The 15,447-nt window shown below is 34.1% G+C and overlaps 1 protein-coding gene across 1 annotated transcript in view; it reads left to right on the forward strand.

Annotated features, from left to right (window-relative positions):
• Window positions 1-837: 837 nt before the first annotated feature.
• LOC137396817 (uncharacterized) overlaps window positions 838-15,447 on the forward strand; it is an 89,879-nt gene continuing 75,269 nt past the window's right edge. The window contains exons 1-4 of the mRNA XM_068083130.1: window positions 838-921; window positions 7,766-7,837; window positions 9,091-9,146; window positions 11,741-12,121. Coding sequence (XP_067939231.1) covers window positions 7,824-7,837; window positions 9,091-9,146; window positions 11,741-12,121 — 451 coding nt within the window. The 5' untranslated portion in view covers window positions 838-921; window positions 7,766-7,823. The remainder of the gene's footprint in view (window positions 922-7,765; window positions 7,838-9,090; window positions 9,147-11,740; window positions 12,122-15,447) is intronic.

The raw sequence follows: 15,447 nt of genomic DNA on the forward strand, positions 1-15,447 counted from the left end.
ATTGTGGCTAAACAAAGAAATTCAAATGCGTCAGACGTTATCTCACTGAGGAATATGTTACCGGAATTGGCTGAATTGAGAATGTGTGATGGTTTGAGGTAAATGCAACAAAATATATTTTCAACTTTGAACTCGCTAAACTAGTGAAAATAATTGCTAAAATTTTGTTTTGTCGTTCAATTAACGTTGTATGATGCATTATCAATCATATAAAACATTCTTAAAATTACATGTTGACTTTCACTTTACCTAACCACAGATAAAATGCTAGTGTTATACATGAAACAAATCAGGAAATTCTAATAATATTTTTGTTTTATGAAAAGGCTAAAAAAAGGGTGATTTTGTCTGTGTATAAATTGTATTTCTGATTCGATACCTCAATTTACAGCAGAACTTTAGAGGGCCACGTAAATTTATTTGGAACTCTAGAAAAATGTAAACTTCCGGTAGCGTAACTTTCCCTAAACGACACTGCGTTTATTTAGCCTGCTGGCCCTGCGTATGCTGTTAGCTCCGCCGACGTGGTAGATGAGTAGTTGATCTATGCGCGCTTACTAGAAAGTTTTATGTAGTAGTTCGGAGTTACTTGCGAACGGTGATTCTCTCTGCGACTATTGGATTTACTGGGGCTTTTATTTAGTTGACTTCCAACGGAGGGATTATTATTTAGCCGATCATCGTTGGAATATTCTTTTCATCTGTAGCAATTGTTGATGAAGTTTATTTTCAGTTCGAGTAAGTAACTTTATTATCTTTTGCAGTTTATCATAGTAGACTATATATTGACCTAATTACCAACCTGCGTATACCCCTGCCGCCTCTAATTTTGTTTAATCCGTCAACGCTTGATCGCTGTAAATCTTTAGAAAATCACCAGTCAATCATCAATGTGCTTTATACGGTGCTACCGTTTATCGTGTAAGTTCAATTTAGATTGAAATATCTATCTGCGATTCATATCTGCTCCAAACAAATGTACCATATTCACACATTTAACAAACTAAACAGATTGACAAAGTTACGTTATATTAGCAAAGTAGCATTTGGGTTTGTCAGTGTAATTGCCTAATTTTTAAGACCTATAAGAGAACCCCCTGGCCCATTATTCGGCAACATGACTGAATAAAGACATGTCCAATTTAGAAGCGTTGGTATTTCTTATTAGAATGTGAAGTAAAATCAGGGCAACCCCCGAACCAGGCCTAGTAGGAGCTAAGGCTTGAATGTGGTAGCTTAGCCCCGGACGAGTATAACTGGAGTGGCTCAGAACCTGGTCACGTGACGGAAATTTTCTGTTTTTGTCACATGTCTTGTACATGCCAAATATAAGATAAGATATTATGCAAAAATGTGCATAAATAGTTGCAGAATCTTGCATAAGATTATTGTACACAAAGAGGTATTTGGAAAATGTATAGAAAAATAGAGAAATGTATAAAAAAATATAAATCTCGAAAAAATTGGTAAGATTTGGCATGAGACAATTTCAATTTCATGTCTAAACGAATAAGTATTACAGAAAAAAACAAATAAACAAATATGAAGATTAGTGCCCAAACCAAAAATGTTATAAAACCACTAGATAGGACACCCTGTACAAAAGCTTCATAAGGCTTGTTATTCCACCGTCACGTGACCAGGTTCTGAGCCACTCCAGTTATACTCGTCCCTTAGCCCCCGTCAGTTTAACTATATTACTGGCACTACCAGCGTAAAAGCCGTCGATACAGACTCGCTATCACACAGCCGATAGCAGGCTGTGGATATTACAACGCAACCCCTAACAAGAGCCAGTAAATCTGACTCTATATACTATAGCCGATAACAGACTATGTATATACAAGCGCACATCCAGAAAAGAGCCGTTAATACAGACTCTATATAGTACAGCCGATAGCAGACTGTATATATACCAGCGCAACTCCAACAAGAGCCGATAATACAGACTCTATATACTATAGCCGATAACAGACTATGTATATACCAGCGCCACTATTAAGCCAAGCTGTCTAAGATATAAAAGAAGATGTGCTGTACTTGAATAATTTTATTACAATGTAGTTGTATGTCACACCAAGCTAGCCAAATCTACACTACTCTTCAAATGCACAAGCAACTGTTTATATAAGCTAGCAGATCTAAACACAGCATATCATTGGTGGATACAGACAGTTGAAATTTCTAGGTCAACAAGGCAGCAAATCTTTACAAGAACAAATGCTATTTACAAGTAAATATAAGACATAAAAATTTGGCAACATTTTTGTAATGCCTTAGTTAATATAGAAAAAGAGTTAGTAATACAACAAACAATCAACAGATTTTCTTTCTCTACTTTTAGGCAATTTTCTACTTGGGAGTCAAAGAAAGCGGTTGCCTTATAATCCATGTAGCGGGCGTAATCAAGCCTGTTCTCATCCTAGCGAGCGCTTTGGGCGCTGGTAACCGTTGGCTTACGTCACAATCTAAATGATTCGATTATATATATAAGCCCAGGTTAATCACTGTTAGGCACCATCCAACATGGCACTCAATTGTAAGCATTGCGACTTCTCCACCGACAATTCACGCGCACTCCGCCGGCATGAACGCATGCACGTACACAGGTGTGCTTTGTGTGACTGTTATTTTGACCAGCGGGAGAAGTTAGCTGCACACAAAGACTCCTTCCACCGGAGGTCTGTCGGCACTCAAACCGAAGGGAGGGAGAGCTGGGCTCCGCGCTCCCACAAACGGCGACCCAAGCTTCACCTAGTGCAAGCCTACTGACCTCACTCCAGAGAGTCCAAGAGACCCAGATGGCGACCGTCACGGGACCAGGCTCCTACACCTCGCCGCTCTGTGGTGAGTCCGTGGTGACTCGCCCCAAAATGCCACCTCCGGAGGCTTCCCCTTGCTTCAGTGACACGGATCCTCTAGGGCTGCTGGACTAGCCAGTGCACATAGCACTATAACCTGTGCTCACACCCCTCTGGCCCTTTTCAGGGCCACCACCATCTGATAACGAGTTGTTCTTACGCTTTAGTGGCAAAAAGTCTTGTTCGTAATTTTCTTGCCAATTTACTACAAATGCCTGTTTCTAAAAATATCTAAGATCGCTTTAACACTCTTCGCGTTGCTGTTTCTCATGCTTGTGTAAAACTATTATCTATATATTTGCTCATTGTTGTCCTAGAAAATGAGACATTGTCGTGCTAGACCTAGTTGGTTGTTTAGTGCAGATGTTTTCTAGATTTGGCTCTAGGGATATTTTCAACACACCGTTCTCTTTTAGCGTTCTCTCGTATTATGATTCAATAATAAAACGAGATGCGATATAGTGTAGTGCACATTGGTGGGGAAGTTGACGTGTTCCTTGATGGCTGAAATCGTTTATTCTAGTTAGCTTCAATATTTTATTTAGGTAGAACGTAGCTGTGTACAATATTGGCTTACGAATGACAATGACAATAGGGCTTCACACAAAATGTTAGTTACATTTAGACAAAAGTGTTCTAAATTGCAACATATATAGTATACAGAAGCCGCTAATGTAAATTGAAACTTAAACTTTTAAGATATTTTGTTCTGTAATTAAAGATTATGTAAAAAATTATTTCTCTACGATTGAATAAGGTACATGAATTTTTTTTAAGAGTCTCTGACAACAACACCCAACACGTGAATAACGCCACTCTTAGAAGTGCTTCAGCTAGTCCAATAGATCACTACACAACTATGATGACAAACTTCACAAGTTTCATTGATCCTGGTTAATACTTTGCTGAATGTTTACTAAATTATCATACATATTATTTTTGAGGATATTACTTTTTATTAAAGTGAGATGTTTTTTCTTGTACAGTGGACCTCCACCATGCAGTATTAATTCGTTCTGGTGTTGACGTCGTAAGGCGAAAATGGCGTATAGAAACTTATTGTAATCATCTAATGCAGACACCCCCTAATAAAAAAACATCAAAATTTTATACGTACTAATGTTTTAACTGTACTTGTATATTAAAAATTATTAACAAAATAGTATATTTAGTTGGATAGCTATAGTTATTTACTGTAGCTTTAATGTATATTGCTTATTTATTATTAGTTGTGATTTGCTTATGATCATGGTTGTGATTCTTCCTTTAATGTCATTTTCAATCATATCACCCATTGAAAATGAATTTAAATTATATATGTAGTTATATGGTTATATATGTATAATTAATTAGTTTACAGTAAATGTTATATCAAATGCTAGAATGCATAGGGCCTAATAATTTTTCATTTTTGCTTACTTTTCACTAATTTTCATTTCACCTTTGAAAGCATTTTACAAAACACAATGAATGCGGAACTGAAAGAGAGCGAGCACCATAATTCTTTCAGGCGTTGTGCGAGATATTTCGGAAAATAGCCTATCAGCATCTTTGTTATTCCGATGTATTCAGTGCACCAACCGCCAAATTTAAACTTTGAGAGACATTTTTGTTGATGTTGTATGACGAAAAAAATGTCATGCTATGGAATGCCAATGCCATTTCACATTTGCATATGAAGGAACTCCATAATTACACAATGCCTGCAACTGATTGCTATGTGAGATAGAAATGTTACACATGTTATAACTTCTTTACGGTGTACATTTTTTTAGTATTCTTCTTTCTGTTATTCTTCATTGTTGTTATATTCTTATGGTCCTATGATTGCCTTGTGGATACCATGGTTGATGGCTCCATGTCTTCCAATGTTGTCATGCTGTTGGGAAGATGGCTTTCATGTGTTCTTAAAAATATGATAACTGTTGTGTTCTCACTGTAATGTTTTTTATTCCAGTACTGAGTTTACAATGGATTGGTAAAAGATATCCCAAGTATATATATATGTATGGAGAGCTGTTATAGCAAAAGTATTATCCTAGAATTATACATTAAGCAAATAAAAGTAATCTGTAATTTTTCCATAAATAACCAGCTATGTATAATACTATAATGACTATAAGACAATTTCATTCGCAATGTAATGCACTGGTGGTCCATTGTAATGTCCAAACATAACACATGAAACATGACTGAAGAAATAAAACGAGTAGTGGCAGTAAAATAGAATAAGCTATACTATATTGACAATAACAACACATAGGCTACTGCTTTTAAACTATCTGCCATTGCAACAAAGTAGTGACAATAAACAATTTGATAGAGATTACCAATGGTATGTATTTTTAATTGTACAAAACAGTAAAGGCAAATCTTGAATTAATTTTGCCTCTATCGATTATATACATGATTATAATGGATAGAGTATGTATCTATATATATATATATATATATATTTCTCCATGTATGTTGTGTGTCTGCATTCTGGCTATAGATATAGCTATAGTGCACGCTGATTATTTTACCGATGCGGCCACCCGTTACGACGCACGCCCCTGTTAAGAAATATTTTTCGTAAGGTTTAATTACTATATTTTTCCCGGGCGGAAAAGTATACTGTATTCGCTAGAAGAGCCTCGACATTCTCTCACCTTTCGGTCAGACAAAGTACAATATCTCATTTTTACATTTGTACCAGTATCGAGAGATAATAGTATCGTTGTATTCAAAGTTTTGATGGATATCTTCTGGTGGTACATTAACCTTTTTCACCCTTTCACTGCTGTAGACGCATTTAAGCGATTGCTATGGTCGACTGCCGTAGACGCATTTTTGCGACTTTCCCCGCAGTTGCGTAGTAACTTAATTTTATTATTTGTTGACAACATAACCAACGATCTTTAGGACTTTTGTAGTATTGACAGTGTTGTCTGAAGATTTCTCTATAAAATTAGCCTAAAATAAATAAGCAGTTTTAAATTTTCTTTGAGAATTTCCAACTTGAAAAGAAAATTTTTTGTGTAAGTTTTGTAAGTACCTCCCGAGTTAAAAAACGGATAATTACTTATGTTGATGACATTATAGCCAATTCAGGTTCAGATTTTTGTGATTACACAGATAATGAAAGTAGCAGCACTGACTATGCTGGTGGTGAAAGGAATAATTTTGTAAGAGTAAAGAACATTATAGAGGATCATTCTAGCTCCGTAACGATGGTAGCTTCACATAGCTTTAGTAATACACAAAGTATAGATACATTGAATTTTTTGCATAGCACTATTTGTTATCATGTTAGCAAAATAAAATATATAACGGAAGTGCTCTAGCCCTCTCGAGTTTAAAGTTGAAAAAATTGTATACGTATCATGAAACGAAATTGACAATTTTTGGTGAAATGCCTGGCAGTAAGCCGATAGCTACATTTTTACACGGACAGTAGTGAAAGGGTTAAACACACACTCCTATGCAAGAATTGTTATTAATAATTCAACATAGTCAGGATTTTTATATTAGTTCTCTCAGTTCGTAATAATTGTATTTTTACCGAATCATCCTTTATGGCAATCGTAGCAAAACGAACTAATTTAGCGATTACTTGCTAATTATTTCACATTATTTTTGTAATTTATTTGACCTGCGCAAAACATTTTCCTCATGATATGAAGTTCTAAAGTTACCGTTGTTTGACAAGGTTTAAAAACCTTTGATAACATGGCTACCTTAAGATATCACACAGTTGTTTTTATTTTCTCTGTTAATTTATTTCAATTACACAAAACACTTTTCTCATGATAATTATGTAGTTTGAAAGTTAGAATGGCAAAAGCTGTTATATATTAAATTTTTATACAAATCAATTTTCTTTCCAAAGACTTTTTTATTACCCGAGCAATGCTGGGTAGTACAGCTAGTAAATATATTTTCCAGAATTTATTTGCAAGTGTGAAGTTTACATGGTTATTCTGTTACATCTTCTTTCAGGTCTCATGAATACTGTGTAGCTAATACTAGTAATATTTAAAACTAGGCTGCCATGAATGATCTGTAGAAAATACCTTCTATCATAATTTCTGTTTGTAACACGTCGTTATACATGTTTTATGTACTCAGATGATATGCTGAATCTACCATGTCATCAGTCAAACTTGTATTTACATTAGTAGAAGTAAAACATGAATTGTAACTGTAAAACCTGTGCAGGTCTCAACACTTAAAGGTTGACTTGCAACAAAATTCACATTACAGTTATTTGGTATCAAAAGATTCACCATGTCTTACTCTGTTGTATTGTAGGTGCCAAATATGTGGAAAGGTGATTACAAGCTGTTAAAAGCTCAAAAACGAACATTTAATCGTAGCCACACGAGACCGCCGTAGTTAGGATTCGCTTTCTAAAACGGCTCAAATGAGACGTTTAAATTTTGTTGCAAGTCAACCTTTAATACAAACAACGTATACTGTAAAAACTCTATTCGAGTGCCACCTTCATTTGAATGCCACCTCTAATATAACACCACTATAGGAAAAGTTTTTATAGTTCCTTGGTTAACTCAGTGTGAAACTTTGATGCATGTAAAAACAATCTTGCAAAAATGCAGAGGTCGATGACATTTAATGTCGCTCCAACCGAAGAAGAGTGCAAATGATAGCGAAATTAGCTTCACACTTGAAAGATTAAATTTATCTTCCCAAACTTCTGATGAACTAGTCAAAAATGCAGTCCCATTCTCTATTTGAACGTCATCTCCAATAAAATGCCACTGTTGGGAAGGGTTGAAAAGTACAATGACATGGCATTCAAATAGAGGTTTTACGATATATACATGTATGTTTATCCTTTTCAAACAACTCTTCAGTTTTTCTGTTCTGATGCAAGCAATTAATTTTCTCTTTTTTATATTTAGCAAGGATTTTGAAATCGTTAAATCTGAGTCCATCTTACTAGCTCTGGAAACACCTAAGATGTACCATCGTAGGTGAGTTTACAGTTTTTAGTTGATAGTTTTTAGCGTTATACTGATATGTAACTTCTAATATGTTGATGTAAATGGCTATACATAATTTTACTCTAACAACCTCGTAACACTTGAGTAATAACTTCGTATCATTTAGCCCTTACAAAACGTTGTTATAAATGCTGTTCTCTTTGCATAGGTTATGCCGATTTTCAGTTCATAAGCTGTCTATTAGAAATAAACGACCTATATAATATAAATCAATTATCTGCCTAATTATCATACCTTTTTCTGTTTTAATAATCTTAAGCCTCCTAACAAGGTCAGTGCGACTGACAGCATTGGTAGAGAACGACGATGTTTTTCTGTAAATAATGTAAATACGGAAACACTGTTCATTCATTTAAAAAAATTTCTCACTGTTGTCTAGATGTCTGTTATCATGAGCAAAAAGTCACAATGATGTCAAAGCAGCACAGCCAAAAGCAGGTAAAATTGCAGAGTGTTTTCTTTGTGATAATCGATTGTGAAATATAAAAATGAAAACAATAATATGTATAAATGAGATATCTTGATTTAGATTTTGCATAGTATAAGTTAGACTAGCTTCATATATGTCTATAGCAATCGTTATGTACATACCATCCATCTTCTTAGGTCTTTAATGCAAAGTCAAAGTGTCATCAATAAATACTCAAGTTTTATCGATTAAAACTTTCTTAGTTTAATTTTTCAAGTAGTTCAGGCTTCAGGTGTCAATACAAATGAGGTGTTGTAGTGTTGGAATGTGTATGTTTTACATTCGCCTATACATAGACCTGTATTAACTATTGCTGGTACAGCTGTAACATGTTTAGTAGTTAGTGTTTGGACATTTAATTTCTGTGGAGAAAGGTCAAATGAGGCAAATCATTATTTAGTTTTATGAGATATCAGAAGTTGAAGCAATCGATGTAAGATTTACAAAAATCACAGGTCACATTATTTTGGTTTTGTATTCATTCTTTTGTTACACTCTGTGCACCATTAATCCTCTCAAAATAGTTTACAAACTAAAGAGCGCCACTTTTTATATCATAGAGCAGTCCGTATTTGGGCATCTGCTCGTAGAGCACTTGAAAGAAATTCTTCTGAGATGTTGTTTGTTGGTAATTCCAACTGATCATGTAACAACACTCAATATGAATAGAGTTGATAAATGAGTTTCTTCTGATGCTGTGCTGTTCATTTGATAGTTAGTTTTCTTTCATCTGACTTACCTTGTTTTGTTTCAGAGACTTATTCATACTCGGTTTACTAGCAGCTCTTACCATACCATCTATTGTTAGTGGTAAGTTGAACTACGTCAAAGTATGATACTTCTATACTAATAATTTGAATAGTATTTGACTTGATGTCTCTAGTCTAAATGTGTAACAATGTCTTGAAGGTCTGGGTTGAAGTTAGCTTTTTCTGAATGTAGCCAAACATTACAACCTATCACAGGTGTGAACAAAACTCCAGTATGAAAGGATTTTATGTAGTTTTTCCAAATTGTGTATAAGTAGATCAAACACAGTCCCAAAAAGCTGAACAACCTATTTGTGACAGAACAGTGTACATGTATTTAGAATTATATAAAATAATCTTATCAGAGAAAGTTTCTTTCACACACCTATTATAGAGCTAATGTTAACATTAGTTCACAATTGATTTTGTACTGGCTAGTAGACCATTGGTAGAAATACTGGCAAATATTCAGGATTACTTCATAGTTTCAGTACTTTTTATTCTGTATCCAGATTTTGAGTGCTTGTTGACTTGATGAACTACTTGTTATTTCTCTGAATTATTTCTCTGTCATTTGTTAGAGCAGATATTCTCTAAATTAATTATTAATTAACTTTAATTATTTTTAATTGTAGCTCACATAGCCTATGAAGGTTCTTTCATTTTTGCCGATAATTACTCATTGTATTAAAACTAGAGCTGCACAATGATCGCGTTAATTAAACGATTAACACGATCAATGCAAATACACGATTACCTGAGTTAAGTCAATTAATCTTCAAATAAAATACAACCGAGGTGGTGATCAAGATGTAGTTCCTTTGTATTGTTCAATATATAACATTAACTTAGCAGGTTACTACCATTTAATTTATTAACAAATAAATATTATGACAAGCAACACTTTCTTACCAATTATATGCAACTACAATTATTTTGCACCCAACTATGAAAACACAAAGTGAGTCACTAACATTAAACTTGTTTATACAATACAATGAACAAGCACCTTGCTGATCTAGCCATAAGCAGCCATGTTATTAGCTGTTCGAACATGTTCTAGGTAATAGCAACAAAATCGATTTCAGTATTATTTAATACATGTATCTCAGTCTATTTTTTGTTTATTTTTAAAAACTATTAAGTAAATTATACATATATTTCCATTTTTCTTTAAATCACAATCATATTTCAGCTTTAGAATATTAGTAATATATGATTGGCTCTTTATTGGAGCATGAAAGCAGAAAAGTGTCTTCCATACTAGGTAACGCATTCCCGTACGTACGTAGTTGGAAGCGTAAACAAAAAAAGCGAAGTGAACTTTATGCCAGAAAGAATTTGCTTACCACCACAGCACATCATCATTAAGATATAATTTAACTATTTCTCATCCTACCGCGCAGAAATCATCACTAGCTGTCGCAGACAATAACTAATACTACGGTCTCCTGCGAGTGGCTATTCTCTAAAGCTGGCAATATTGTATGTAGGAAGAGGGCATCTCTTTATTCGGATAATGTGAATAAACTGCTGCCTCAACTCTGGGCTGACTTAATTATCGACTTTCATAGACTGTTTTTAAACTCATAATAATTATTACATTGTAACTTATGTACATTGTACATAACATGTACGTACTCCTGTTAACAATTGTCTCAAATATAATTAATTTTTATGTAGCTGTATTATTTGTTTTTGAATATGCAGGTTTTTGCTAAATTGATTTTAAGATTAATCAAAGATTAACTGGTTCAGTCCAGTTATTAATCGCTATTAGTTTTTATAATCATTGTGCAGCTCTAATTGAAACAGATGCATCGTAAAATGCCAGCAAAAAACTAAAGTAAAATATGATAGAATAAAGTAATAATCAATGAATGAAGTTATGCTCACAGTTATATAAGAATACACAGAATATCACATATAATTGTTACTATTAGCAGTAGGTATTGTTACCATTAACAACATGAGGATGTATGGTATGATCAGTTGAATTCTGCAAAAGAAAATCAATTTGTCTTAAAAGAAATTTTTTATGTATTTAGCCAATAAGAATGATTATGCATAAATTTAGTACTATGTCATCCTTATGCACTTGCAAGCCATACAAACATGCTTTTATCTTCACGCTATATGAATACTATAATTTGTGTTATGTAACATAGAATAAATGTTTACGTTGGGTATAGTATTCATCATTTATTCTAAAAACATACCACATCTTTATGAAGCAAATTTTTTTAGTCAAAATTGTAGCAACATCGATTTGTTAGAATTTGATTGTCAAAACGCAGTGTTAACAATATTCATTGCAATTCTTGTGATATATTCTATGGATAACCGATTCGGTTAAATTAAACATAATTTCTGTCACCGTATGAACGAGGTAATATCCATCTCGATAATACACAACTAGTATTGGTATCTGGTCGAGTTGTGCTGGAGCAAAAATGCCTTTCTTAGCTATTTCTTATACATTGAGGTAGTATTCACCCTTGTGTTGAATTAACTAGCATTAGTAGCATCTGAGTATACAGCTACTTTATGTACTGTAAGTTGACTATACAACTCAGGGCTGAAGGTTATTGTACACATGAACTTACCTTGTTTAGTTGTTTCATATAATATATTGTTGTTCTTTTGTGATTGTAGGAAATGAAGTTAAATTGTCTGTAGATTCTACAGGGTATCCTTCATTCTACAAGGATGAATCGATCACTCTAACATGTACCGTTAGTGGAGATACAGATATTATTGCCGTCCATCTGGTTAAAGGTGACATTACAAGAGACAAGAGAATATCTTGTGCTTATGATTCCTTTGGTAGTCGATGGTCGGCTCTTAATGGGCTGAATGTGCCAGGATTTTCTGAAATAGATGGAGATTACTGTGAAGCTGCCTCAGCTGCTTCTCCATTCATTCTCTCCATACCAGGAACTGTGTCAGATGACTTGCTTAGTGTTGACTTTAGATGTTTCGCTGACATCACATCTCGTGTGAACTCTACACCATTTGCTATCTCTACTATTAATGGTAAGTTGATGGCACTAGTATGCCTTGATATTTTTAACATGCTTTTTATTTGATAATAATTTTTTTGTAATATGTGTGCAGAGCAGGTCACTTTCAACCCTGTTTTGTATGTCCAGACTGTCATGGAAACATCTTTAACAACTACTGTAGGCTTGATGATGCACATAATCAGATGTTAGTTGATCATGGAACATACGGCATATATTATTGCAACTGAAAGTAATGAGAGTTTAAACAAATTTGTGTTATTATCCATACAACAGTGGAAATTCACTAGTATATAGATATAGTTGACTCGGCAGCAACATTCCATAAACTCATGTAAACTATATTGAAACTATATAAATTATGCATAAGCTCATGCTCATGTATAAATCGCCCCAAATATTTTACCGTAAAATCATCTTCCAGAAGCTCATCATATACATGAGGATATACATACATACGTACATGCGTGCATGCGTTCATACGTACGTACATACGTACGTACATACGTATGTACACACATACGTATGTACATACATACGTACATACATACATATATATATATAAACAATCAGAATTGTATGCCGTTGTCCATAAAAGTGCTTGAAGTTTCCTGAGCTGATCTATAAAATAGATAATAAAAGAGCAGTGTAAAAGTTGATAAAAACTGTATTACTCAAAGTTTCATGCACAGGCAATCGTCAGATACAGAAGAATGAAAACATAGTATGTAAAGTTTTCTTACCTATAAAATAGATGTTAAAATATTTAGCACTCATCAGACACTAATGGTAATTTGTGTCTTGTGGATCTTATAAAGGAATGCAGTACAATCAAATAAAAGCTAGAAGATTAAAACATTAGGATGATTTGAATTTGGAAAGCATAAAATTACCTAAATGGCGGCATGAGGAAACGAGACCTTGTTTGTTGTTTAAGCTCGCCTGTTTTCATAAAGTATAGTATTTTTCAACAATACAAAGATTACACATATGTTTGCCGTTGTAAGTGACTGCGGCTCTGGTAATAATATGCCAATCGATGTTGTAGTCGATATCCTGTTGTTTCAAATTCCAGTCATACTTGCTGAGTTCGGTCGCCAAACTTTTTTCGCGGTGGCGTAAAGATGCGGTGTGGTTTCCGAACCTTGTTTTAAACTCGGTTGATGTTAAACCAATGTAGGTTTCTGTAGAGTTTGTTGTCCGAACAGTGGCCTGATAGATGACATTGTTAGCCATGCATTCTCCCTTCAGTGGACATTGTGTTTTATTTCTACAATTGCATTTCTTAGTAGGTACATATTGGCTAGGTGTTGGTGGCGAATTTAATAATTTGCTGATTTGGATGTTGATGATAGACTCCACGTTGGGCATACAGCTATAGCTCAATTTGATGGTTTTACGGTTAAAAATCTTATTTAGAGCAGATTTTTGGTGGAATTCTCTGTCTAAAATTTTGAAAAATTGTTTGCCGAGGTTGGTGATTAGATTATTGCTGTAAGGAGGATTAAACCAATTGTTCAAAATTTTAGACAGAGAATTCCACCAACAATCTGCTCTAAATAAGATTTTTAGCCGTAACACCATCAAATTGAGCTATAGATGTATGCCCAATGTGGATTCTATCATCAACAGTCAAAACAGGAAATTATTAAATCCGCCACCAACACCTAGCCAACATGTACCTACTAAGAAATGCAATTGTAAAAATAAAACACAATGTCCACTGAAAGGAGAATGCATGGCTAACAATATCATCTATCAAGCCACTGTTCGAACAACAAATTCTACAAAAACCTACATTGGTTTAACATCAACCGAGTTTAAAACAAGGTTCGGCAAACCACATCGCATCTTTCCGCCACCGCGAAAAACAGTTTGGTGACCGAACTCAGCAAGTATGTCTGGAATTCGAAACACCAGGATATCGACTACAACAGCGATTGGCGTATTATTACCAGAGCCGCAGTCACTTACGACGACAAACACATGTGTAATCTTTGTATTGTTGAAAAATACTATATTTTATGTACACCTGAATGGGCGAACTTAAACAACAAACAAGGTCTCGTTTCTTCATGCCGCTATTTAGGTAATTTTATGCTTTCCAAATTCAAACCATCCTAAAGTTTTAATGTTTTATTATTTTATTTGATTGTACTGTATTCCTTTATAAGATCCGCAAGACACAAATTACCTTTAGTGTCTGATGAGTGCTAAATATTTTAACATCTTTTTGGCATGAAACTCTAAATTATACAGTTTTTATCAAATTTTACACTGCTCTTTTATTATTTATTTTATAGGTAAGAAAACTTTCCATACTATGTTTTCATTCTTCTGTATCTGATGATTTCCTGTGCATGAAACTTTGAGTAATACAGTTTTTATCAAATTTTACACTGCTCTTTTATTATCTATTTTACATATATATTATATATATATAGACTAGGTGAATGCTCGGGTAATAAAAGTCTGTGCAAAAAAATTATTTTTATTTAACATATAGCAGCAGTTACAATTCTAACTTTCAAACTTCATATCATGAAAAAGCGTTTTGTACAGTTTATATTAATTAAAAGCAAAAATAAAGCAACTGTCAAGGTTTTCAAACTTTGTCGAACAACTGTAACTTTCAAACTTCATATCACAAGGATAATTTTTTGTGCAGGTCAAATAAATTAAGAAACAAAATAAAACAACTATCAAAGTGTTTAAATGTAAATTTGAAATAGTTGGCAAATGATAGCTAAATTAAGTATGTTTTGCTACGATTACAATAAAATATGATTTGGTAATGATACAATTCATACGAACTGAGAAAACAAAATAAAAATCCTGAATGTTGAATTAATAATAACAGTTCGAGCAGAAGTATGTGTGTATAAAAGAGGTTACTCTTTTGTTCCAGCAGAAGCTATCCATCAAAACGTTGAATACGACGATGCTGGTACCTCTCGAACTGGGACAAATGTAAAAATTAGATATCGGACTGTCTTTGTCTGACAGAACGGGGAGAGAATGTAGAGGCTATTCCTACTCGAGATAATACAATTGTCAGCGTGAACAATATTGGCCTTTACCGATTTTTCAATTGAACCTTGCAAAAAACCGAAAATAGAAGTTTACCAAAACACGGGAAAGCATCGTGTTTCATAGAGTTGATAGTTTCTATTAATACGTCATTTAGCGTGGGCAATCGAGAAAATCGAGGTTGTACGTTGTGTGATAGAGCGTTGGAATCGTGAAAACAGCATGGTTCGGTGGCTAAGGGCATGGTTTGGGTCTTGCGGTTACGATCATTGTGAGTTCAAATCCAGCATAGTGCGAGCTTTTAATTCC

Source organism: Watersipora subatra, chromosome 5 (genome assembly GCF_963576615.1).
Source record: "Watersipora subatra chromosome 5, tzWatSuba1.1, whole genome shotgun sequence".
Taxonomy (NCBI): domain Eukaryota; kingdom Metazoa; phylum Bryozoa; class Gymnolaemata; order Cheilostomatida; family Watersiporidae; genus Watersipora; species Watersipora subatra.